Source organism: Colobus angolensis, unplaced genomic scaffold, assembly GCF_000951035.1.
Source record: "Colobus angolensis palliatus isolate OR3802 unplaced genomic scaffold, Cang.pa_1.0 Scaffold57, whole genome shotgun sequence".
NCBI classification, from domain to species: domain Eukaryota; kingdom Metazoa; phylum Chordata; class Mammalia; order Primates; family Cercopithecidae; genus Colobus; species Colobus angolensis.
The window spans coordinates 11,416,363-11,443,636 of record NW_012119265.1 but is presented as its reverse complement, the minus strand read 5'-3'; the positions used below and the strand labels follow the sequence as shown (position 1 = coordinate 11,443,636).

Genomic DNA, 27,274 nt, shown 5'->3' with positions numbered 1-27,274 from the left:
GTTTCACCATGAAGGAGTCCAGGAAGGAACAAAGGCTTAGGGTCCATGAAGGTGGTAATGCACCCTGGCACTGAGTTTATTCTTATTTCCCAAGTTTGATTTATTTGTGGTTAAACATAGACTGTGTATATATAGATGGTAAACTACTAACATTGAATATGAAGGCAATTTTCATGTGTAGCACAATGAAATTGGAACTGACAGGCCAGTGGTTGAAAGGTAAAAGAAAAACCACGATTATGTACAATTGTATATATATAATGCTTCACCCCAACATGACTTACACTCCTGGTAGGATAATTTGCTCTTAAGTAATTTAAGACATCATGGGAAAAATATAACTGAGGTACTGATAATGGCAAATACATAAAATATCTTTGCAAGTATTCTTACAAACCTCAAAATAAAAACAACAATTCTAACATACAATTAAAGAGACCACCAATGATGTTTTCCATATCAAAAAATAGTAACAATGGATATTATATTCTTAGTTTTCCGATACATAAGTTCTGTATGTGAGAGGAACTTTAGGATACTCTCCCAAGCTTCCAAAGATGCTAGTATATTTGTTTTGTTTTTTGGCATATAACTCAGAGTTACATGCTAACAAGTATTTTTATTTTTATCCATTCCTACATCTAAATATTTAATGCATTTATGATTTTATGATTTGGACTTTTTGACTCCTACCTCCTGGGTCCCATTAGTCCTAGAGACACTGAGTAACTGAATACATATGATGGGCAAAGCTGTTGAAAATATTTAAAAATTTCAGTTTACCAAACTCTTTAACACATACAGTGTCTTTGGCTTCATTGATGGCAAAGGGCAGAAGTTTTTGGTTTACCCCTTCAACTGTTTTTTTTGTTTTTTTGTTTTTTGTTTTTGAGATGCAGTCTCGCTCTGTCGCCAGGCTGGAGTGCAGTGGCGCAATCTCAGCTCACTGCAACCTCTGCCTCCTGCATTCAAGTGATTCTAGTGTCTCCATTTCCTGAGTAGCTGGGATTATAGGAACGCACCACCACACCCATCTGATATTTGTATTTTTAGTAGAGATGGGGTTTCACCATGTTGGCCAGGATGGTCTCGATCTCCTGACCTCGTGATCTGCTTGCCTCAACTATTTTTTAGAATTCCCAGGTTCCAGGTTCCAGAAGGCAATGCTATGTCTTGTGTTGGTTACCTTTGCCCAGGGATACACAAACCTCTACTCTTGCTCTGTCATCTGCTTTTTATCTTTTTTTTCTACTGTAATTAGACCTAATTAGTATAATTCAAGGTTCATATAACCTTACGCTGAAATTTTTCCATTTGTCAAATAGGTATACAGAAACAAACTTGAGTATTTAATATTTTTTTCCCTAAAGGAAATTTGCGCTTGGGCAAGAAACACAATATTCTTTAAGTCCAAATCTAAGGGAGAAAGGGAAAAAACAGGTGATACCCTTTACAATCCTTGCTGTGCCAGCCATCAGGGCCCTTGCTGAGTATCATTCAACAACAACATCACCAACAGTGTGATGCCGGGGTCCAGCGAGGCCATCAGAATCAAAGTTATGCTTCCCGAGGTGCTAAATGTGTATGAAGAATAGATAATGGTGTGTCACCCAAATAACTGCTGGACAGTCCGTGAGAGCCATGTGATTCTAGGGGGGCTTACAGAGTGAGTGTGCTGGAGGCACTTGAAGAAGTGGACATCTAGCAGTGTTGTGGATCAGTGTTGGCTACTGCGTCAGAGCAGGCCAGACAGAACAGCAGAAAGATCAGCTTTGGTAGAGCTCTTGGACTTGGAGTGACTTCCTGTGAACAAATTTTAGGACAACTCAGGAAAAGAGGGAGGCAAGACTGTGGAGCATGACTGGCTGTGGGTTGACTGCCAGTAGATTTGAACTCATCACTGACTGTGCAGAGATAACCTAGTCATATATAAACACATTTTCTCTCTTTTAGGTTCTTCAGCTGGGATCAGATATCCTTCCTCAGTATAAACAAGAAGCGCCAAAGACGCCACCACACATTATTTTACATTATTGTGCTTTTAAAACTACTTGGGATTGGGTGATTTTAATTCTTACCTTCTACACCGCCATTATGGTTCCTTATAATGTTTCCTTCAAAACAAAACAGAACAACATAGCCTGGCTGGTACTGGATAGTGTGGTGGACGTTATTTTTCTGGTTGACATCGTTTTAAATTTTCACACAACTTTCGTGGGGCCTGGTGGAGAGGTCATTTCTGACCCTAAGCTCATAAGGATGAACTATCTGAAAACTTGGTTTGTGATCGATCTGCTGTCTTGTTTACCTTATGACATCATCAATGCCTTTGAAAATGTGGATGAGGTAAGTCTTTTGTTTTGGTTTTCTGAGTACTGTGGGTCATATGTTTTGAAAACATCAGGATAAATGGATTCCACAGATAATCCAAAGCTCTTTTTAGCCAGCATTTTCAACTTTCTTGAAACCCTTGCCCAAAGTTATTGCATTTGATCACCTTAAGTTATTGTTCATCTATTTCTTTTCCTTGGTATCTGGTTGAAAGTACTAATTACTGGGAATTGGAGGTTGTGAATGGAAGAAGTGGAGGAGAAGAAAAGTGGTGGCATTTGAAGTCAACTACGGTTCACAAACTACATAATTGATTGAAAGAAGATATTAGGTTGGTGCAAAAGTAATTGTGGTTTTCACAATTACTTTTAATGGTAAAAACCACATTTACTTTTATAACAACCTAATAAGTAGATATATTTTCTTTGAAAAGCTGCAGCATTTGAAAACTCTATTCATTCACAGATCTATTGACTGCTCCTCTCAAGATGCTTATGGTAACAGTGGTAGAGTTAATATAAAGATAAAGAAAGTTTTATGAAAGAGCAATTCTTGAATTTTTGCCACTTTGGTTTCTTCCTCATAGCTTTTGCTTTACATTTTGTCTGAATATATTGGTGGGTATTGGATGACATATTAGTCCATTTTCATACTGCTATAAATATACAACCTGAGACTGGGTAATTTATAAACAGAAGGTATTTAATTGACTCACAGTTCCACATGGCTGGAGAGGCCTCAGGAAACTTATAATCCTAGTGGAAGGAAGCAAGGACCTTCTTCACATGGCGGCAGGAGAGAGAAAGGAGCACAGGGGAAACTGCCACTTTTAAAACCCCCAGATCTCATGAGAACTCCCTCACTATCATGGGAACAGCCTGGGGAAAATTGCCCCCATAATCTAATCACCTCCCACCAGGTCCCTCTCTTGCCATGTGGGGATTACTATGTGAGATGAGATTTGGGTGGGGACACAGAACCAAACCATGTCAGATGACTTCTGATGTCTGGTCTAATATAAGACTCTGCTTCTTCAGTGTTATCAGTGCACCTAGAAGTAATTAAAATATGTAAAACTTAAAAGACTACTTCATTCGCAGCTTCTCAGCCTCTAAGTTAATAGCAGATGATATTTAAGTTGTTACACCAAGCTAATAGGATACAATCAGTAATTTCAATTCATGATACATAGAAGAGAGAGTATAGAATATATCTATTATTAAAATGTGTTAATAATGGTAATATTACTAACTTAATTGTCCTAAGATGTTCCTATAGATTCTACTCTGTAGACTGCTCAATGGAAAATTCCTTATTCTGTTATTATTTTTATTATACATTATAATATCTTATTGTTTCTCTATGTGTGTTGGGAGATAGATTGAAACTTTTCTTCAGTGACTTTTTCCATAAAATATTTACATTCAATCAACTATAATAATACAAATATTATTTCCCCCAAATTTAATATAGACATTGTGTTTTCATACTGTATATGTAATTATTACTTTACAAATTATGGCAAAAAAGAAATCATAGTAATTCATTTTCCAAGTTTTGAGTCCACCTACATGAAGCTTTTAAAGATTTTTTTTTTTTCAAATTTATCTTCTGAAGTGAGTTAAAGAAGTTAATTTTAAAAATGCAAATCACATAATAGGGGACAATAAGCCAATAAGCAATATTTATGTTTTGCACACTACACAGATGATTACATTAATAGCTTGGTTATTTAGAACATAGCCCTAAAGATTTTAATAAAAAGAATCACTCATGTGGAATCTAGAAAAGTTCATCTCATATAGAGTAGAATGATGGTAACCAGGGGGTGGGGTGAATGGAGAGATGGTCAAAGAATACAAAACTTCAGTTAGATGGAACTAAATTCAAGAGATCTATTATACAACATGGCGACTATAGTTAACAATGTACTACATTCTGTAAAAATGCTAAGAAAGTGGGTGTAAAGTGTTCTCACCACAAAAATGATAACTATGTGAAGAAACACATATGTTAACTAGCTAGATTTAGTCATTCCACAATGCATACGTACTTAAAGACATCATGTTCTACATGTATTTTTAATTTCTGTCCATTAAAAATAATCAAAAGATTGGTTTGATTAGTATTGCAGTAAATATATTGTATAATAATAAATACATATATAATTATATGTAATACTGCAATAATATTTATATTAAAAGATTCCCTCAATTTTGCTCATATTCAAGAAATGCAAAGTAAATCTGCACTAAATACAATTTTCGTTTATTACACTGCAAAGACCGAAACTATTAGAACGCTAGGCTATTGAGTGTAGTAGCTAAGTAGGCACACTGCTCAAATCTCCTTTCGTAAACACGTGTTGTGTGGAGTACAGTCAGCGGCACCCTCGGTCCAGCTCCTGGCTTTAGAAAGCCTGTTGTTAGCATCTCTTCTTAACTCAACATTTAGTGATCTCACAGTGGTAGCTTGAAATTAGCCACAGTGGGAGTATTTACACCACAGAAAGTAGCAAAAGCTACAAATCAAGGCCTTTTTAAAAAACTTTCTGTAGAGCTAGTTGTTAATCATTTTCCAACACAGCACTGAACACAGTTAACTGAAGGCTGCTGCCTTTTCTGATCTGCTGCAGCTCACATATTGAAGCTGGGCTCACACATTTCCCCAGGGCTGCTCCCCGTCAATGTCTGAGTATGGTGGGAATACTATAACTTGTCCATAGGTGCAACTTTTGCTCTGGGACTGTCCATTTATTATGTAAAAGTTTAAGCTTTTTCTTCCTACGTGAGTCTTCCTTCCCTCTTTCACAGGTGTTAGACTTGCATTGTAGTCCAAAGGCTCTTCGTGTTCCCCTCCTCCCCATTTTGTCCTTCCCAGGCATTTACGTCAGTAAAATTATTGCGTAAATAACCCTGACTTGGCATCTACTCCTTACAGGACCTCACTTGATCAAGTGGGATGTGGTGCGTCACTCTCATATACTGCTCAGGGGAGAACGAATTGGTAAAGTCTCTATAAAGAACAGTTGGCAATGTCTCATTTTAAAAAAGAGAAGACCCTAGAGTGCCACTTTCAAATTTTTCGGCGGATTCTTTTATTATTTGCTTCCATGTCACCAAACAATGTGACTACATATCTACCTCTTGGTTTGTCAATTTTAGGTTTTGTCTTTGACTTCTCACTATGAAAGGTGAGATTTTAGCTCCCCTTTCTACCTTCTCTTACTATTTACATGCACCATTTTCATCACCTCATTCTCACAATGTATCATCCTTTTGATTCAATAAATATTAAGCATTGATATTTTTATTATTAATTTGTTTCTTTTTTTGGAGACAGAGTCTTGCTCTGTCACCCAGGCCAGAGTGCGGTGGTATGATCACTGCAACCTCTGCCTCCCAGGTTCAAGCGATTCTCCTGCCTCAACCTCCACAGCAGCTGGGACTAGAGATGCACACCACCACACTCGGCTAATTTTTAAAATTTTTTTTAGTATTTAACCATGTTGGCCAGCCTGGTCTTGAATTCCTGACCTCAAGTGATCCGCCCGCCTCAGCCTCCCAAAATGTTGGGATTACAGGTGTGAGCCACTGGGCCCTGCCAAGTGTTTATATTATTATGACTGCAAATATGCACTTTCTCCTGATCCTTGCAGCATGTTGTAATTACTTTTCTTTTTCTGCACTTTCCATTTTTCTGGGAGCTGATAACTGTCTGATTTTACGTTTTCTATGTTCTTATCACTAATTCAGCCTCAAAGTTCTCTGAAAATTATCTAAATCTCCCTTCATTACATTGATGCAAGAGATATTCTGTCAATATCATTTTCTTAAACAAACCTCTCTTTACTCTTTCACCTAATTGATGGTTGAGCTAGCCATAATATTCTTGGCTAGAGATAATTTTCCTTCAGAATTTTGAAAGATACAATGCCATTGTACTCTATCTCCCGGTAATTCTGATAAGAAACTTGAAGTCATTATGATTTCTGGTCCTTTACGTGTGACCTATTTTCTCTTTCTGGAAGTTTCATATATCTTCTCTGTCCCAAGGTTCTGTAACTTTCTGATAATATACCTTTGTGCAGATCTATTTTCATCAGTTTTGATGGGTATTAACTAAGTGGTCCTTTTCAGTCTGAAAAAACATGGCTACTGTCTCGATATTTTTCCTATTATGATTTTCTCCAGCCCTCTGAACTTTTCTAAATTTTCTCTCTTTCTGGAACTCCTTTTATTCAGATATTGTACCTATGGGACCACTCCTGTAATTTCCTTTAAAAAAAAAAAAAACTCCTATTTTCCAATCCTTTATATTTTTGCTATACTTTCTGGGAGATTTCTTCCACATTTTTCTAATGTTCTTTGTCCCTAATAATGCCTTCCTTGCTTAAGGTCTAGTTTGCTCTATACTATTATAGCTAAATTTGCTTTTGTGTAGTTGGTGTGTATTTGGTCTGTGTATTTCTGGATATATATTTTATGAGTAGTGTATAGATTCTGAAAGTCTCTTTAACAGGCAAGTTTAATCTGTTTACATTGATTGTGATTAATTACGTTTTGATTTACTTAGTACATCTTATTTTCTATTTTTAAATGCCTTTTCTTATCTTTGTTTTTGCTGTTTTCTTTTTCCTTTTGTTTTTCCAGGTTTTGGATTGATTGAACTTTTCTTTAATCTCTTGGATTCCTCCTACTGGTTTGGAATTTTTTCTGTTAATCGATTACTTGTACATTTTTAACATCAGTGTTTGACTTAAATTCCAGAAGCTTCTAAGTATCTTTACCTTTCTTCATTTAATTCAAGCACTTCTGTTCCCCTTCATCTTTCAAATGATTATTGTCTTTTATTTTGGGCCTACATTATTTTTCGTTTTTTCCTTTTAATCTGTGATTGTTTTATTAATATTTAATTGTCAATTCTTATTTAGATTTATCCACGTTTATCAGCTTCTTCATTCATACTATTTTACGCATTCTTCGCCTTCTTTCTGGGTCAGTTCCTGTAGATTGGCTCTTTATTACCCCTTATTATAACATTCACCTTTCTGGAACATATTTCTTTCAGGAAGCCTGCCTGCATCATTCCCAAGCAGCTTTAATTAATATCTTCACCATATTTCATCTGTATAGGTATGCATCTTAATATAGTTAAAAATATTTTTTCTTTTGTTGATTTGTGTGTGTTCATAAGCACTATATCAGCTGTTGGATGTTCTGGAGTCTTGTGCCTTGTCTAGGACATATTTGTTTTGAGACTTTGAGAGGGTTACTCTGGTTCTCAGTTTCCATGATGTAAAACAAGGGAAGGAGTGTATAGCTAAATTACTTATATCACAAGGTGGTTATAAGGAATAAATGGGAAAAGGGATACTAATAAATTTTGCTTGTAGAATTCTGCTAGTCTGATGGGGTATGATTATTTCATTTGTATGTTTGTTTCCTCAGCTGGATTATAAATCCTGTGATGGTGAACAATGTGTCTTCCATCTCCTTGGTATTTCTTCATTGCTCTTAACGTATAGTGGTGACTTATTGACATGAAGCAGTAAAATGTTAGCAAGGTTTTAGTAAGTTGTACAATGACATAAAAATAAAATAGAACTTAAACCTGAAGAGGAAGTACATTAATGGTGTCTTGGGAATAAGAGAGAATATGAGTCTGAAAATTACGATGTAATCCTTTTACATGATGCAAGTGCAGAATGACATAAAAGACTTAATAACATTCTTTATTTTCGAGATTGTCAACATGCTCTCTGAAGGTAGTTTGGTTTACTAGGAATTCATGAACTGAATATGTGATTCTTTAAGAAGATTGTGAGGCAGAAAAGATAGATTCCATTGAAGAAGGCATTCTGTTTGAAAAGAAGGAACATAAATGTTCTAAAAGCCATAAACAGAGGGTAAAAGAATGTTGTCACTAAGAATCCAAAGAATAGGATTGAGCTTCTTTGTAGTATGCATTGGAATACAGCTTTGGGAGGTTCAGGGAGCCTGAATTTGCAGAGATTAGAGGGAGTTGAGCCATAGAACATCATCAAAGATGGAGCAGCTGCAGATAACATGCAGTTTGGTAGCATAGGAGGATTTAGGAAATATGATACATGGGGAATTTTGATGATAATGAGTAGTCTTAATAAGTGATAAACATAAAAACTAGATCAAAAAATGAAATTGAGAAAAGATAACTCATGTATCGCTTTAGAAGAAAGAATGAATAGAACAATGACTACTAAGTGGAAGTATGTAAATACTTTTAATTTTCAGAAAAGTTTATGGAAAATAATTTTCTAAATTATTGTTTTTTCATGAATTATACCTGTCAAGCTGCCACATGCATTATTTCACTTTATCCTATATAATTACATTAATAATCCTTATTTCTGATCTAGTCATTAAAACAAGAATAGGAAATCAGAGAGGCTAATTATGCTTCTAGACTTCCGTAACTTTTGTCAGCTCAGAATCCTCTTTGTCCCTTTTTCTTGCCATCTCAGACTTTCTGCAAAGAATAGCATGTTAGAAATTGTTATTTAATACAGTTGGCTTGCCATTACCTTTTCATTAAAGTGTATAGATAATTTAAAATAATATTTGAGTAGTGTAACCAGGATGTACCTAATTTTTCTGTTTGTTTTCCTAGTTTTATTCTCATTAAATCCATATAAATACTGCCTGTCTAAGTCTGTTTTGTGCTGCCATAGCAAAATACCACAGGTTGGGCCATTTATGAAGAACAGGAACTTATTTCTCACAGTTTTGGAGACTAGGAAGTCCAAGGCACTGGCATCTGGTGTCTTGCGGGGGCCTTCCTACTGTGTCCTCACATGGTGGAAGGCAGAAGAGCAGACAAGACAAATGATGTGTCCTCACATAGCAGAAGACAGCAAACCGCTTCTACAAGCCCTTCTTACAGTGGAATTAATCCATGCATGAGGGCAGATCCCTCATGACCTGAATACATTCTATTTGACCTCATTCTCCCAACGCTATTACACTGAAGATTAAGTTTTAACATATATATTTGAGGGGACAAACCTATCAAACCATAGCACTAGCCAATCCTTCTTGGAATTGGTTGATTTTTCTTTTCACTGTGATCCCCAGCTGATGATAGCATGCCAACATAGAGTCCTGAGCAATCTGCTTTTAAATCTAACTTTGTAAAGAGTGTGAACCTTTTTAAAAACAGACTTTATTTTTTAAGACTGCTTTTAGGTTTGTAGCAAGATTGAGGAGGTACAAAGATTTCCCATGTACCCTTTGCTCCCAAACATGCATAGATTCTCCCACTATGAAAATTCCGCACCAGAGTGGTACATCTGTTACAGTTGATGAACCCACATGAATACATCATTGTCACCCAGAGTTGATAGTTTCTAGTGGCTTTCACTCTTGATTTTGTACCTTTAATGGGTTTGGACAGAAGTATGATGACATGTGTCCTCCATTACAGCATCGCACAGATTAGTTTTACTGTCTTAAAATTTTTTTCATGTTCTGCTTATTCTTTCCCCCTTCTCTGCTAACCCGTGGCAATCACTGATCCCTTGTGTCTCAATAGTTTTGGCTTCTCTAAGTGTCACATATTTAGAATCAGATAGTTTGTAGTGTTTTCGTATTGGCTTCTTTCTCTTAGTAATATGCATGTAAGGTTCCTCTGTGTTTATTCAAGGCCTGTTAGCTCTTTTTTTTTTATTTTTTTCTGTGCTGAATAACATATCATTGTCTGGATGTATCACAGTTTATTTATTCATTCACCTACCTACTGAAGAACATCTTGGATGCCTCCAAGTTTTGTCAAAATTATGAATAAAGCTGTTATAAACATTCATGTGCAGGTTTATATGTAGACATAAGTTTTAAACATATTTGGGTAAATACCAAGAAACATGATTGCTGAATCATATGGTAAGACTATGTTTAATTTTGTAAGAAACTTTCAAACTGTCTGTCTTCCAAAGTGGCAGCAACATTATGTATTCCCATCAGCGATGAATGAGAATTTCTGTTGTTCCTCATCCTTGCCAACATTTGGCGGTGTTAGTATTTTGGAGTTTGACTATTCTAATAGGTGTGTAGTGGTATCTGTTTAAATGTATCTGTTTTGATGTTTTAAAATTTGTGTTTGCCAAATGGCATATGTTGCTGAACATCTTTTTATATGCTTAATTCTCATAGGAATATCTTCTTTGGTAAGATGTGTGTTCAGATCTTTTGTCCATTGTTTATTTTTATTGTTGTTTTAAGAGTTTTTATATTTTAGATGATCGTACTTTATTAGATGTCTTTTGCAAATATTTTCTCTCAGTTTGTGGCTTGTCTTCTTATTCTTGTGACTGTGACTTTTGCAGAGCAGAAGTTTACATTTTAATTAAGTCCAGCTTATCAATGATTACTTTCATGGATTGTGCCTTTGGTGTTGTACCTGTAAAGTTATTGTCATACTCAAGGTCATCTAGATTTTCTCCTATGTTATCTCCCATAAGTTTTATAGTTTTGCATTTTATATTTTATACGATTCATTCTGAGTTAAATTTCATGAAGGGTGTAGGGTCAGTGTGGATATCCAGTTGTTCCATCACTATTTTTTGAAAAGACTGTTTGTTTTGTTGCATTGCCTTTTTGCCTTCTTCTAAGATCAGTTGATTATATTTATGTGGGTCTATTCCTGGATTCTCTATTCTGATCAGTTAATCTGTTTGTCTATTTTTTCACCAGTGCCATACTTTCTTTATTGCCATAGTTCTATAGTTAGTCTGAAAGTCATGTAGCATCAGTCTTCTGACTTTGTTCTTCAACTTCCATGTTGTAGTGGCTATTTTGAATTTTTTCGCTGTCCATATAAGCTAGAATCAGTCTACTTGTATCAACAAAATAACCTGCTAGGTTCTTGACTGGGTTTTTGTTGTCTCTAGTTCATTTTGAGAAGAACTGACATCTTGACGATATTGAGTCTTACTATCCATGAACATGAAATATCTCTTCACTTATTTAGTTCTTCTTTGATGTATTTCATTGGTTTTGTAGTTTTCCTCATAGATCATTTACACATTTTATTAGATTTATATTTAAGTATTTTGGGGAGGGCTAAAGTAAATGGCATTATGATTTCTATTTCAAATTCCTCTTGTGCCTTGCTGGTATACAGAAAAGCAATTGCCTTTTGTATTAACCTTGTAACCTGGAACCTTACTATAATTACTTATGAGTTTCATGGTTTTTGGTCAATTTATTCATATTTTCTACATAGATAATTATCTCATCTCATGGATAATCATCTGTGAACAATAACATTTTTATTTCTTCCTTCCCAGTAAGTGTACCTTTTCTTGTTTTATTGCATTAGCTAGAATTTCCACGATGATTTTGAAAAGAAGTGATGAGAGGGAACATCTTTGCCTTGTTCCTGATCTTAATGGGAAAGCTTCTAGGTTTTCACTTTTGAATATGATGTTAGTTGTAGGTTTTTTTTTTTTTTAGATGTTCTTTATCATGTTCAAGAATTTTCTCTTGTAGTTTGTTGAGAGTATTTTATCATGAATAGATGTTGGATTTGTTAAATGATTTATCTACATCCATTGATATGATCATGTCATTTTCCTTTAGTTTGTTGATGTTATGGATTACATTAATTGACTTTCAAATGTTGCACCAGCTTTGCATACCTAGAACCAAATCCAGTTGGTCACAGTGTATACTTTTTAAAATACATAGTTAGATTAAAAATTTTTAAATTGAATATTAACAAAACTAATATTTCGTTGAGAATTTTTACATCTACGTTCATGAGAGATATTGGTTTGCACTTTTCTTGTAATATCTTTGTCTGGTTTTGGTATTGGGGTAATGCTGGTCTCATCAAATGAATAAGAAAGTATTCTTTCTGCCTCTCCTTCTGGAAAACATTGGAGGAAATTGGTATAATTTATTCCTTAAATGTTTGATAGATTTCACTTGTGAACCTATCTGGGCCTGGTGCTTTGTGTTTTAGAAGGTTATTAATTATTGATGCAATTTGTTTAATAGATACAGTTCTATTCAGATTATTTTTTTCTTGTGTGGGTCTTAGCAGATGTGTCTCTCAAGGATTTGGTTTATTTCATTATCAAATTTATCAGATCTGTGGGCAGAGTTCATGGTATTTCTTAATTATCCCTTTAGTATTCATGGAATTTGTAGTAGTGTCCCCTCTTTCATTTCTAATATTAGTAATTTGTATCTTCTCTCTCTCTTGTTTTGTTAGCCTGACTAGAGGCTTATTGTTTTAATTTTTTTTTTTTTTCTTTGAGATGGAACCTCACTCTGTCACCCAAGCTGGAGTGCAATGGCACAGTCTCAGCTCACTGCAACCTCTGCCTCCTGGCCTCAAGTGATTCTCATGCTACAGGCGCATGCCACCATGCCTGGCTAATGTTTTGTATCTTGGTAGAGACAGGGTTTCACCACGTTGCCCAGGGTGGTCTTGAGTTCCTGAGATCAGGTGATTTGCCTGCCTTGGCCTCCCAAAGTGCTGGGATTCCAGGCATGAGCCACTATGCCCAAACAAAAAAAAAAATTAATTTTATTTTAAGTTCTGGTATATACATGTAGGACATGCAGGTCTGTTACAGAGGTAAACCTGTGTCATGGTGGGTTGCTGCACCGATCAATCCATCACCTAGGTATTAAGCCCTGCATGTGTTAACTAATCTTCTTGATGCTCTCCCTCCCACTCCCTGGCATCCCCTCCCCACCATCAGGCCCAGGTGTATGTTGTTCCCTTCCCCGTGTCCATGTGCTCATTGTTCAGCTCTGAGTTATGAGTAAGCACGTGTGGTGTTTGGTTTTCTGAGTTTTAAAATCCTTTCAAAGAATCAGCTTTCGGCTTTGTTGATTTTTAAAAATGTATGTCCTGGCCGGGCGCGGTGGCTCAAGCCTGTAATCCCAGCACTCTGGGAGGCCGAGACGGGCGGATCACGAGGTCAGGAGATCGAGACCATCCTGGCTAATACGGTGAAACCCCGTCTCTACTAAAAATACAAAAAACTAGCCGGGCGAGGTTGCGGGCGCCTGTAGTCCCAGCTACTCCGGAGGCTGAGGCAGGAGAATGGCGTAAACCCGGGAGGCGGAGCTTGCAGTGAGCTGAGATCTGGCCACTGCACTCCAGCTCGGGCGACAGAGCAAGACTCCTGTCTCAAAAAAAAAAAAAAAAAAAAAAAGTGTGTCCTTTTTTTTATTTTTTTTATTTCTGCTTTAATTTTTTTTTTTTTTTTTTTTTTTGAGATGGAGTCTCGCCCAGGCTGGAGTGCAGTGGTGTGATCTCGGCTCACTGCAAATTCTGTCTCCTGGGTTCACACCATTCTCCTGCCTCAGCCTCCCAAGTAGCTGGGACTACAGGCGCCCGCCACCACACCTGGCTAATTTTTTTGTATTTTTAGTAGAGATGGGGTTTCACCGTGTCGGCCTGGATGGTCTCGATCTCCCGACCTCGTGATCCACCTGCCTCGGCCTCCCAAAGTGCTGGGATTATAGGCTTGAGCCATTGTGCTCAGCTATTTCTGCTTTAATTTTTATGATGGCTTTTCTTTGACTTACTTTGGATTTAATTTCCTCCTCTTTTTCTAGTTTGCAAAGGTGAAAGTTTAGATTATTGATTTTAGATTTTTCTTCTTTTCCAGTATATGCATTCAAAGCTATAAATTTCCCTTTAAGCACTGCTTTTGCGATATCCTGTCCTACACATTGTTAAATTGTATTTTCATTTCATATAGTTCAAATTATTTTAAATTTCTTTTGAGAATTCTTCTTTGACTTGTGTTATTTAAAGTGTGTTATTTAATCTCCAAGTGTTTAGGTATTTTTCAGATATTGTTCTGTTATTGATTTCTAATTTAATTCCATTGTGACCTGAAAGCTGACATTGTATGATTTCTATTCTTTTAATAAGCATAGTGATTCTAATAATAATTTAAAAATCATTTATATTTATATTGAGTATTGGATTAGTAGCTGATCCATACTCGTCTTTCATCTATAGGTTCAGAGAAGGTGTGTTGGTGAGCCGATTTGGCATCCTTTAATTGTACTTCAAGAAAAGAATTCAAATGCAGCAAAGATCTTTAGAGAGCTAATGGTTAGGTATTATGCTTGTTTCTAGAAGAATCTCTAAAGCAGAGACTCTGTCTCTGTAACTCATCATGGATTTGTATACCTACCAAGATGCCTGACATCTAATTGCCACCCTACAAATATTTCTATTGAAGTGAATGAGGCATACCACATTTCCTAACTATACATGCTTTTTGTTAATAATGGGAAAGATATGACCAGAGGGAAACCTTTGTGGCATAATCTTAGCTGTGCTCTAAACTCTTTCTCCTCACAGACTATAGGGTATATCCTTTGACAACTATGTTCACATTTCCTCTCATGAGTTCCTTTCCATGAGTATTCTTAGGCTGTCATGTAAATAATCCTCCAGTCAGATGACCTGCACTACCAGCTTTCCATACATGTTTAAGGATTACCTTAGGGTTATGCCTCCAAGCTGTGATCTCCCACTGGGAGTGCAAAGTATTGTGGACAAATAAATACTAATGAATACAAAGATGAACAAGACATAGTCTCTGAACAGATACCTACCTTCTACTTTGAGGGAAAACTTTCTCACAAACTATTCAAAGGTGTAAATAAAAGAGGGGTCAGGGTGAAGGAAGAGATAGGGAAAATATTTGGAGAAAGGGTAAGAGTCAGCCTCAAGTTCCAAATTGGAACATGATGGCTATCGTGTAAGCTTTTAAATTCTATTCCTGGTGGGCATTGGTAGGGAATGTTATCAAGGTTGGGTAATTCACAGCTTTAAAGATAGACATTCTTAGATTTGAGAAGTTTGGTGATGTTGCAGGAACATTCTTTTGCATGAATTTCCACTGAGACAAAGCAGTCTGTTTAACTGAGGGAATTAGCTTTGAGAGGATAGGAAATAACAAGCAATGAGGATAGCATTGAGCTTCCTGTGTTTGATTTTCTTGTTTACCTAAATTTTTTTTTTATCTGTACTGATCTTCATTCATGATAAATTGTTCCTATTGTTAAGCATCAGGGGATGATTCTAACATAGAGGCAAAGAAAGTTGAAATATATTGGAATTTGTATGTTACAGCTAATTCTTAAACAGTTTTTACCATAAGTAATTATGAATACTTGCATAGAGGTTGCTGTTCGTTGTCTTTCTGTGTGATAATTATCCCCACGCTTGAGAAATCATAGTTTTGTTACTCTGCTTTTGGGGAAGTTCCAGTGGAGCTCATCCCTACTTCATTTAGCCTTTTTAATACTTCATTTTATTCCCTGACGTCACTGCTTTCACATAACATACACTAACTTATGAACAACGTGTTTGTCTTTGTACTGAATTTCTTCAAGAAGTGTTGTTTATATTTAGGTAAGGGATTAACAAAATTATTTCTTCTTCTGCTTGAGAATTTGACTTTTGACTAGCAGTCTTCCTTTGTTTCCCTGGGAACTGGTGAAGGGAACATATCATTTATGTTTCTAGGCAATATTACTTATGTTTTAAAAAATGGCTGGGCATGGTGGCTAATGCCTGTAATCACAGCCCTCAGGGAGGCAGAGGAAGGCGGATTGCTTGAGCCTAGGAGTTTGAGGACAGCCTGGGCAACATACCAGGACCCCATCTCCACAGAAAGAAAAAAATATTACCTCATCAGTAAATTGCATCTAGGCTGTGAAGAACTTTTAATAAACTATAAATAACTTGATATGGACATCATGGCTTATGGGTTCCTTGAATGATGGAGCTTTCAGAGTTCCAACAGATATGAGCGTATCTCTTGTGGGACTCTGAAAACTATGCCTGTGGCATTGTTATTAGAAGTATTAGATCAGGTAGAGCATGAGGCTGTCAAAAGCTACATCTGCAAACATTACCAACACAACCTGTTAAAAAGACAAAGCTGAGTTGAATTTATTGCTTACAACAGTAGAAGGGAACACTGCCATGCAAAGCTCTGGTAGTGTACTCAGCAGGAAAGACAAGGACAGAATGGATTAAGAATCGAAAGTTTGATTTAAGGTGAGCTTTTAAAAACAAGGAGGGGCTAGGGGAGTGGGCTTTATTAGAATTGGGTAAAGTTCAAGAATATGATACAATAGCACAGGATTGGAGGAAACAGCAAGGCAAGGATTTTGAAAGAAAGAATTCAAAGAATCTCAGGCCATAAACTGTCTGCAGATACTTTTCACTAAAGAGTTAATAGGTCTTTGCAAAGTTCCTGTAATAAAAATATCAAACCATTTATCTGAGCAGGAGAGTTCTGAAGAAAGTAAGTCATGCTAAGGGAGACAGAGGGATACTCCAAAGTCATGTTAATGTAGACAGTAAGATAGAGTTTTAGTTTTCAGTGTCCAGGATGAGTGAGAATAGTGGTGATGGTGAGATTAGACTATTTCTCAAGGCTTTTAAGTCAGGATGTCTCCAGTACCTGCTGACTGAGTCTTATTTTCTCATTTTTAAGTTGTCTTCTTGGGGAGATGGGGGACAGGGAGCATAGCTCTTTGGACGGCTACACAAACTGCTATGAGGTCTGCGTCCATGGGAGAAGATGTTTATACTGCCCTTTTGATGAGCAGTGATTTCTATTCTGTACCCTTCTGAGCCTACTGATAAACAAGCATGATCTATGATAGTTGTGTTTGAATGTTTAGTTGATCAGTATTGCAGATACAAACACAGAGTTTATGATCAAATGCCTGGTGTGCACTTTCCCAGAAGATGCTAGTTTCCATTGTGATTTGTTTGTTTTTGGGTAATTGTGTCAGGAAAAATCAGCCATCTTCAGTTATATTCACATTTATACACAGGGTTACACTGAGTTGTGAATGGCCTTACTCAAAAACTTTTACAGATGTTGCAGTTGTCTTGGTCACAGTGAATTAAGAGGTCTAGATCATGGAAACCAGTGCAAAAATTATTTTACCATAAATTACAGATTTTTAGATTTGCTCAATTTTATATTCAATATGATGCTACTGGAATTTTAGAATCACTTCTTCTTGTCTTTAATATTGAAATCTAACAAGTTTAAAAAAAGAACATCTATTTAATGACATCTTACCTATGTTGGCAAAGAAAGTAATTATTTTTAGGAAATATACAGTCTCCATGCACAGAAACCTGCCAGTACATATGATAAACATATCACTAGGTCTGATCACTAGCTCAATTGTTAATTTTTTGCTCTTTAGTGTTATGAATGACTGTGTATTTGGTTTGAATTCTGAGATGTGGTGGTACATTGAGAAATATACAGGGATGGCTGTCTTAGTCCATTTTGTGTAGCTATAACAGTATGCCTGAGGCTGGGTAATTTATAAAGAAAAGAAGTCTATTTAGCTCACAGCTCTGCAGGTTAGGAAGTTCAAGAGCATGGCCCTGGATTCTGATGAGGGTTTTCATGCTGCATCATAACCTTGTGGAGAAAGTCAAAGGACAAGCAGACATATGAGGAGAGACAAAACCCAGACAGTGCCCTGGCTCTAGAAAAACCCACTGTTGCAGGAAGTTATCCATTCCTTTAAGAATGAATCCAGTCTTGCCAGAGTGAGAACTCACCCACTACCATGAGAATGGTACCAAGACATTCATGAGAGATTCACTCCCATGACTCAAACACCTCCCACTAGGCCCCATGTTCCAACACTACCACATTGGGGATCAAATCTTGAGTTTTGATGGGACAAACCACATGCAAACTACAGCAATGACGTAAAAAGGATTTATTCTTTTCTGAATGTCATCCTTTAAATGAAAAAAACAAATCCCTTACTTGATTTCATTCATCTATTCACCTCAATATATTTATAGTTTTATATGTATAGTTTATATATATATATATATATTCACCTGTCTCTGCCTCTCATCTGTGTATACATATGTGTATATATCTCATGTGTGTATATATATGTGTATATATCCCATATGTGTATATATGTATATAGCACATATCTATATTTAGCAGTATATATATACACACACACATGTGTCAGGAATTCCTTTATAATAAAGGAGTATGGCTACTCCTTTATTGTAAGTATTGGGGAATCTAGCAGTGAACAAGCACACAAATCCTCCCCTATCTTCATAAAACTGTTAAAGAGAAATTGCACCAGATGTTTGTTAAAAACAAAGACTGTATTCAAGACCGTTGCAATAGTAGAGAGAGATTTTTGCACTAGGGGAGAGGGATTGAACTCAACTTCGTTGAAACAAGTGGTGGAGATGTTGGTCAATATGATTAGGTCATCTAATCATTTGATAATTGATGCTTATCAAAGTTTGACATCTAGCCTCCTACAGATATTAGAAAACAGAGGCACTATCTTTCTTGATGATTATATTCCAAAGGAATAGCCCACAAGTCTTTGAGAAAGACATTCCTGGGTTATAAAATTGGCAAGAGCCTGGGAGAAGATTTTCCTCTGAAAGAGGCAGAGAATTTACAATAGAAAGTTTTCTAAAGTAAGTATTCTAAGAAAAGGGAAGTCAGGGTCCTAGACTTAGGAAGAAGCCAAATTAAGGTCACCTTGGTCAGAGTGAATATTCTGGTGGGGGAAAAACAGACAGTAAGTATACATGGACAATTTAAATTATGTGTGTGTGTGTGTGTGTGTGTGTGTGTATAATTTCAGCTAGTGATGTGCTCTACAAATAAAAGTAATACAGGAGCAACAGGATATAGATAATGACCGGGGTGATGAGGAGGTGAACCATGTAGGAAAGCATGTAATGGGCTAAATGTAGCTGTTAGGTTAGGTCTTTGCTTTTAGTTGCAAAGAGACTCAAGTGACCTCAAGTGATGGAAGATTTAGTATAAGGATGAATATTTTTCAGCACATAGCACAAATAACAGTGGTACCTTAGGACCTAATGTATGACTCTAGACCAAGGTGGCTCTGGAGAACCTGGCCCAAGGCACAGCCAATTTCTAATATTAGGGAAGTGAGCCTGAAAAAAGGAAGGAGCTGAACCAAAGTATAGGGAAGTGAGGAAAAAGAAAATGGAGCTACTCTTCGAACTCCTTCATATGTCTCACAGTCTTTCTTTGACATGGTTTTCTCCAGTATCGTTTTCTTATAGCCTTAACATTCCATATTATCACATATTGTCATTAAAATTGTTGGAAAAAGGGATATTTTAGAAAATTATTTTGGAGGACATGACTGTTTACTCTTCTAGCTATTTTCTTAGGGTTTGTAGATCTTTACTTGAGTTTCCCACCACTAATATGACTCACTCACTCTGTCTGTAAGCTTTCCTCTCTTTTCTTGACTAATTTCTTACCATGCTTGTTAATTTCATCTCAACTTGACTGGACCTTGGAGTGTTCAAATTACACTTTGTTACTGGGTATATCTGTTTCTTGCTGAGATTAGCACTTGGATCAGTACATCCAGTAAAGCAGATTGTTCTCCCCAGTGTGGATGGGCATTATCCAATCTGTTGAGGGCCTGAATAGAACAAGAGATGGAAGAAGGAGGAATTCTCTCCTTTTTTCTGCTTTACTACTTGATCTGGGACATCTCACCTCATCTTGTCTTGCCCTTGGGCTGGAATTTATACCATTGGCCTGGTTCTCAGGTCTTTGGACTTGTATTGCAATATCAGCTTTCTTGGGTCTCCAGGTTGCAGATGGCAGACTGTGAAACTTCTCTGCCTCCATAATCATTTGAGCCAATTCCTCACAATACAACTCTCTCTATTCCTAAACATCATTATCTATATACAGTTACTCCCTTTTATCCATGGGTATACATTCCAAGACCCCCAGTGGAGGCCTGAACCACAGATGATACTGAACCCTATATATACTATGCTTTCTCATATGCAGATATACCTATGATAAGTTTAATTCATAAATTAGGCACAGTAAGAAATTAACAATAATAAAATAGAAGAATTATTACAATGTACTGTAATAAAAGTTATGTGAATGTGCTTGCTGTCTTCCAAAACATCTGATTGTTACTATAGTCACCCCTTTTCTTATGATGATGTGAGATGAAAAAATGCCCACATGATGAGATGAGTAGGGTGAATGATGTAGGCATTGTGACATAGCTTTAGGCTACTACTGACCTTCTGGTAATGTATCAGAAGAGGATTACATACTTCAGGTCATCCTGGATCATCAAGCCATGAACATTAATGGTTGGATGTCAGGAGCAGAAGCAGATAATGTCAATATTGGGGATCCTTGATAGTTGAAGGTTATTTTTTGCTAAAACCTTTGGGAAGAACACTGTAGTTGGAAATTATTGTCTCTTTTAAACTCATTAAAATGTTGCTATTGAAACTGTACTCCATCTGGGCATGGTACCTTACACCTGTAATCCCAGCACTTTGGGAGGCTGAGGCAGGTGGATTGCTGGAGCTCAGGAGTTGAAGACCATCCTGGGCAACGTGGTGAAACCCTGTCCTTACTAAAAATACAAAGATTGGCCTGGCGTGGTGGCTTATGCCTGTAATCCCAGCACTTTGGGAGGCCGAGGCTGGTGGATCACCTGAGGTCAGGAGTTCAAGACCAGCCTGACCAACGTGGAGAAACCCCGTCTCTACTAAAAATACAAAATTAGCCGGGGTGGTGGTACATGCCTGTAATCCCAGCTACTCGGGAGGTTGAGGCAGGAGAATTACTCGAACCCGGGAGACGGTGGTTGCGGTGAGCCAAGATTGTGCCATTGCACTCCAGCCTGGGCAGCAAAAGCAAAACTCCATCTCAGGAAAAAAAAAAAATAAAAGAAAGAAATTGTATTCCTTCGTTGATCATATAGGAGACTTTAGTGCTTTGTTCCATCTGTGGATCATATTCCATAATTCTGTCCATTATTGTCTGTAGAATTTGAAACACTTCAGCAACTTTCCATAGTATCCACATTGCTAGTTCTGCTTCAGTTTCTTCTTCTTCCTCTGTAGATGACTCAACAAGTTCTTCCAGTTTCTCATTTGTTAGCACTTCTGATGACCTGCAATATGTTCTTCCACTTCATCAAGTATGTTGGCAAATTATTCTTCACTAACTTGTCTTACTGTGTGAATTATTTTCCTAGCTTCTCCATTGATCCCCAGGAAGCCTTTAAAATCATTCATGACTTCATTCCATAAGTTCTTCCAGCAGGTATTTGCAATTTCTGATTTTAATTAATCCATTGCAGTTTTGAGGAACACTATTGCATCAGAGATAGTGAATGATTTCCAGCACTGCTTTATATCTGGATTAGGTCTGCATTAGTTGCTGATCAAATGCAGTCAGATATCAGGCAGGTGTATGTGGCATTGACAAACCAAATGATGTCCTGGTCAAAGGACTGAAACAAGGAGGTTGTATTTGAAAGCAAAAATACAACCTAAACATTTTCATTTTCATAGAAGATCCAGGATGACTGGGTGCATTCTTATCTCCATCTTCATCCCTGCCCCTGTATCCATCTCCATCTGCACCTCCATCTCCATCTCCATTTCCATCTCTATCTGTATCTCCATCTCCATCTCCATATCTCCATCTCCATCTCCATATCTCCATCTCCATCTCCATCTCTATCTCCATCTGCATCTGCATCTCCATCTCCATCTGCATCTCCATCTCCATCTGCATCTGCATCTTCATCTCCAATCATCTCCATCTCCATCTGCATCTGCATCTCCATCTCCATCTTTATCTGCATATCCATCTTTACCTCCATCTCCATCTCCATCTGCATCTGCATCTGCATGTCTGTCTCCATCTCCATCTCCATCCCCATCCCTGTATCCATCTCCATCTGCACCTCTATTTCCATATATCCATCTCCATATCTCCCTATCTCCATCTCCATTTCCATTTTTCATGTCCATTATGTCCTGTTGGTCCTGTTTCTCTGGAGAGCCCTGACAAATACACTTAGTCTTTCTTCTCTTTTGCTTTGTCTCTGCTTGCATAGCCCATTATGGCCACTTCAGTCTTACTCTGCTTCAACTTTCATTGCCTGTTACCTCATTCCCTCAGCATTTCTTGTACTAATTATTTAAGCTATAAAACAAGAGTCTTAACCTTCAGGGATGGGGATAGTTAGGAGAAGTGTCTCTGAGGTGGTTATATTTTTAAGCCCAGATCTGAAAGATGCATAGGAATTCACCAGGCAAAAGAAACTGTTGGTGGGTAGGGAGATTCTTTTAAACAGCATGTTTGGAGATCCCCTGTGTGAGAGAGAATACATTTTTAAGGTAGGAAAGAAGTCCTATGTGAACAGAGTGCAGAGAGCAGAAGACAGATGCACAAGGTGGGTCTGAAGAGGTAGGCAGGGGTAGGTTGTGTTAAGGAGTTTGAGTTTTATTCTAAAGGCAGCAAGAAATTATTGAAGAAGGATTTAAAAAATCCCCAATTTGGTTTGCTTGTATATACATCATAACGTTAAAAAAAATTCAGGGCTTTAGGCAATATACATCTTCGTAGGGTACATATTTTGGTCAAGCTTTATATTCACTGTGGACCCAGTGGATATGAAAATAAAAGTATTTTACACAACAAGAAGCATGTTAAAAGTTAGTACATTATGGATATTGCTGACAATAAGTGCCTATTCTTTATCTATCTGTCTGTCTGGCCATTTATGCCACTGTGTTTCAATAAGAATATGAATTGGCTAATACAGGTGTTATGCACAAGTTATTTAAATTCAGATCTTCTACAGGAGAATGCTAGCTAATTCATGGAGTAATTAGGATTATTTCCCCGTAGAGCTCTTGGTAGCTTGAATTGGGGAAGTGAATTCTGAATAGGAGAAAAAGCAATATAATTTGTTATCTGGGTTAGAGGTTCAGATAAATGTAGTTTGCAATTTTTTTTTCTGTCTTTAAGTTGCACTCTACAAAAGGAAATGGAAATGGACTATGTAATCATTCATGTGTAAAATCTATTTAGAATAAGAGCCCAATGCTTATGAAACAGAGCTTATTATTGTTTTGTGGTTTCTATCCAGTTGCCTGATGTGGTACTACTCATGAAAATTAAGAAGCTATTAATTATTGATTATGGTATCAGTGCTGGGAGAATCAGAAATTATTATGAGAGATTTGTATATTAAGTTATTCTTTAATTAATGTTTTCATTCTTTCAATCACTAGGTTTCTAAGAGTCCTAGAGTGTGTTAGGGATAAAAGAATGAACAAAACATGATACACATACACAATCACAAAGAGACAAGTGTCATGAAGAGAATGTACGTGGTTCTTTGAGATTATATAATGAAATGACCTGATCTAGATCAGAAAGGGAAAGTTCCCTAAGGAAGCGATAACTGAGCTGTAATCTAAAGTATAGATAGAGCCAACTAGGCTGAGGAAGGGGCATGAAAGAGTTGTGGAACGTTCCATTTAGAAAGAACAGAAAGTGCATAGTCCCTGTGTTTGAGGGAGAATGACATACTCAAAGAATTGATGGAGAGTGAGCAGAGGAGAATGGGGCTACAGTGGTAAGCCTGGACCAGACCATTCAAGACCATATAAACAAAACAGATTTTAGAACAGTGGGAAGCTGTGAGATGATTTGAAACCAGCAGTGATTTTGAAAAGGTAACTCTTATGCAGTGTTCAGAACAGATTGAATGGGTTTAAACAAATGCCTTGACACTTAGGAAGCTCCTGTAGATAGAGGAGAGAGATGCTATTAGTATGATCTAAGGACATGTCAGTGGAGGTTGAGAGAAGTAGATAAATTTGAGAGATAGTTAGGAGTTAAAATTATGTATTGATAAAAACAAATATTTAAAAAAAAATGGAACCTGAATCAGAACAGTTTCCAAGATCTAACTACCAGTTTACAGGAAAGTGGGAGGACAGAGGATTATATTAGTGACACCATAATGATGAAAACCTCAGAATTCAGAATTTAGGAAACTCTATAGGACAAACAAATAAGTTTGACTTCAACAGATTAAAAAAAGGAGAGGGAAATGTGTAGATTAAGAGACACATTAACAAAGCACAAAGTGTGGATCTTCTTTTGTCCTAATTCTAAGAAACCAGCTGGGGAGAGGGTGGGCATTGAGTGGACTGGATATTTGCTGATTTTGAGAAATCTTGTTAGGTTTTATCAGGTGTGATAATGGGTGATAGGTTTGTTGTATTAAAAAATATGTTGTCTTTTAGAGACATACCCTGAAGTATCTGTGGACAAAATTACACATTTTGGATTTGCTTCAAAATAATCCAGTGGGACCAGGAGTTTGTTGTTAAAAGAGAGATGTAGAGGCAGCAAGGGTGGTGATAAGTTAATAATTACTCTAGCCAAGTTATGGGTAAATGGGGGAATTGTTGTGCTATTTATCTGTTTTTTTGTATGTTTGAGCTTTTCCATGATAAAATATTGTTCTAAAATGAACAGGATTTTAAGGTAGGTTGGGTGAGTTGATGTCAGAGAAAGGGATGGCGAGGATACTTCTTGGTTTCTGATTTGCTTAGATAGCTGATTTAGGAGTGTGAGGGGGTGCCTTTTTTTTTTCTTAATGAGAGGGACATGACATGTTTAAATAGCTATGGGAAAGATATAGCTGAAGAGGATATGGTTGGAGTTTTGAGTAGAGTAGAGAAGGCTTGAAATATAGTGAGTGGGTAAATTTATAAGAAAAACAGGAAACTTGCTAGGTAGTTGACAGATGCATTGAAGGTGATGATAATGAATTTATAGTGGAACCCACTGTATAACTTTCTTGAGCAGCTCGTAATACAGATGTGAAGAAAGCTGGTAATTGAGCCAGGACTAGAATTTTGACAGTGGGTGTAAAGTAGAGACAGAGATGCTAAACAAATTTAGGGTATTGATGTTATTGAAATTATGGGATTGCATAAGAAAAAAGGTAGAGAATGAAGAGGGTTAATAAATTGGGGAAAGGTAGATCTGTCATTGGACTACAGGTTCAGTAAGGATCAACTACTTTTGCAGTTGGTGTAATTGGGCCACTGATCTTGACAGAGAAGCAGCCCTGGTCAGATAGCAGGATGATTCAGTTCAAAATTTCAGAGCTGGAGAAAGTTTTGGAATATAACAAATTTTAGATTATTATCATGAGAGTGGGTATCTGAGGAGAAGTAGAAAGGTTGTTGGAGATGAATTGGTGAAGAAACTCCAAGGCCAGGCTATTGGAAGGGTCATCTCCATGGATACCACCCAAGGTGATGTTGTTTTAGGTGAGATTGACTTTTAGAAATATTTATAAGATTTATGAAGTAATAACTTGGAGTTCTTTATTCTCATGGAGTATTTGTTGGCATCCATGATAACAGCAACATATTTCTGAATATAACAGATAAATAACACCTAACAATTGTATATTAAATCTTACTTAACCTACCCATATCTTTCCTATTTGGGATAATGTCACATTAAAATGGGACCTCTCTATTAATGCGATATCTATATTGCCCCAGTGTTAGGTCATAGAAATGTGAAATTCTGTGCTCATAAATATGTAACATATGCACTTTTCTTACATTTTTATCAGTTGTCATTTTTCCTGCATATCAAATCACTCTAAGGCTTTACAGATAAGGACCACCATAATTTATTCAACTCATGAGTCTGCAGTTCAATTGGGTGATTCTACTGATTTAGGCTAGGTTTGGCTTATCTCAACTAAGTTTACTTATGCGTCTGTGGTCAGCCACTGAGTTGGCTAGGCCTGAATAGTCTAGGATGGCTGAAATGCATGACTTGAAGGGATGCTTCTGTGGTCTCTCATCCCCCAAAGCCTAGTGAGTCTTGTTCACACAGCAGCTGGGCTGGTTCCCAAGACCACAGGTGGAGGTGGTGTGCAAGGCCTTTTGAGCCCTAGGCTTGGATCTGCTGCAATCATTTATATTACATTCTGTTGGCCAAAGCAAGTCCTAAAGTCAGTCCAGATTTAAGAGATAGGAAATAGACTGTATCTCTTGATGGGAGGAATTATAAGTAACATTGCAGAGGAGTATGGATACAGGGAGAAAAATAAACACAGCTATGTTTTTGAAACAATCTACCAGAACATTGTGTTGTGAGAATGCAAAATGTAGGTGAAAAATCATGCAACTGGATATGACAAGTCTGTATTCCTGCTCTTTCATCTCCACTTAATTATCATGCGTCCTTGCCCGAGAAAGTTAAAGAAAATAGGAAGGAATATTGGCTGAATTATCTACCTGCTATTATTAGTGACAATCAGATGAGAGAATTGATTTGCATTTTGGGTGGCTTTATCATTGCAAGATATTATTTTACTCTGATAACACTTCCCATCTCTTTAATGTGGAATCCACAAAAGTAACTTGAAGAGTTAATGGCACAGAGGTGTCTCCTGGATGTTGCTCCTTGTGCTACTATGGCCTGAGGGGCTTGTCAAGTAAGGAAACTGGCTAGAAAGGTGGAAGGCTGATGGCTGAAAGTCCTCCATTCACCCTGCTGTGTTCTGTTATGCACTTGATGTATTTGATATTCCCTTCCACGGTGGAACCCCAGGGATTTGTGTGTTAACAGCTCAGAGGTTGGGATAGAGGCAGAAAGCCACTGGAGTGCAGAGGAGGGCACAGAAAGATTGGAAAGTTTGGAGTGAAATGAAGCAGAAAATCAATGCATAGCTAAGACTGGTGGAAAGTACAGCATCAAAACATTGTTATGAAAAAGGCGGAAGTACATAAGAAGGGCATTTTTGGAGGATCAACCTCTAAAACTGTCCAGTAGTATCATATGAGTGAAATTAAAATTGCCAACAGGAATTAAATGCAATTTGTGGCCCAATCTAAAGGTTATGAGAATGAATCATAAAATAAGGAAAGCCTCTTATTTTAGATACAATGATGGCTATGACTCCCTGCTCCCTCCCAACCAAATATCATAGGATGAGTAAGAAATTATTAATCTGAATCATGT

General features: G+C 37.0%; 1 protein-coding gene across 2 annotated transcripts in view; it reads left to right on the top strand.

Annotated features, from left to right (window-relative positions):
- KCNH5 (potassium channel, voltage gated eag related subfamily H, member 5) overlaps nt 1-27,274 on the top strand; it is a 364,433-nt gene that overhangs the window by 62,970 nt on the left and 274,189 nt on the right. For both annotated transcript variants that reach the window (XM_011961960.1, XM_011961959.1), the window contains exon 6: nt 1,954-2,346. In XM_011961960.1, the coding sequence (XP_011817350.1) occupies nt 1,954-2,346 (393 nt within the window). The remainder of the gene's footprint in view (nt 1-1,953; nt 2,347-27,274) is intronic.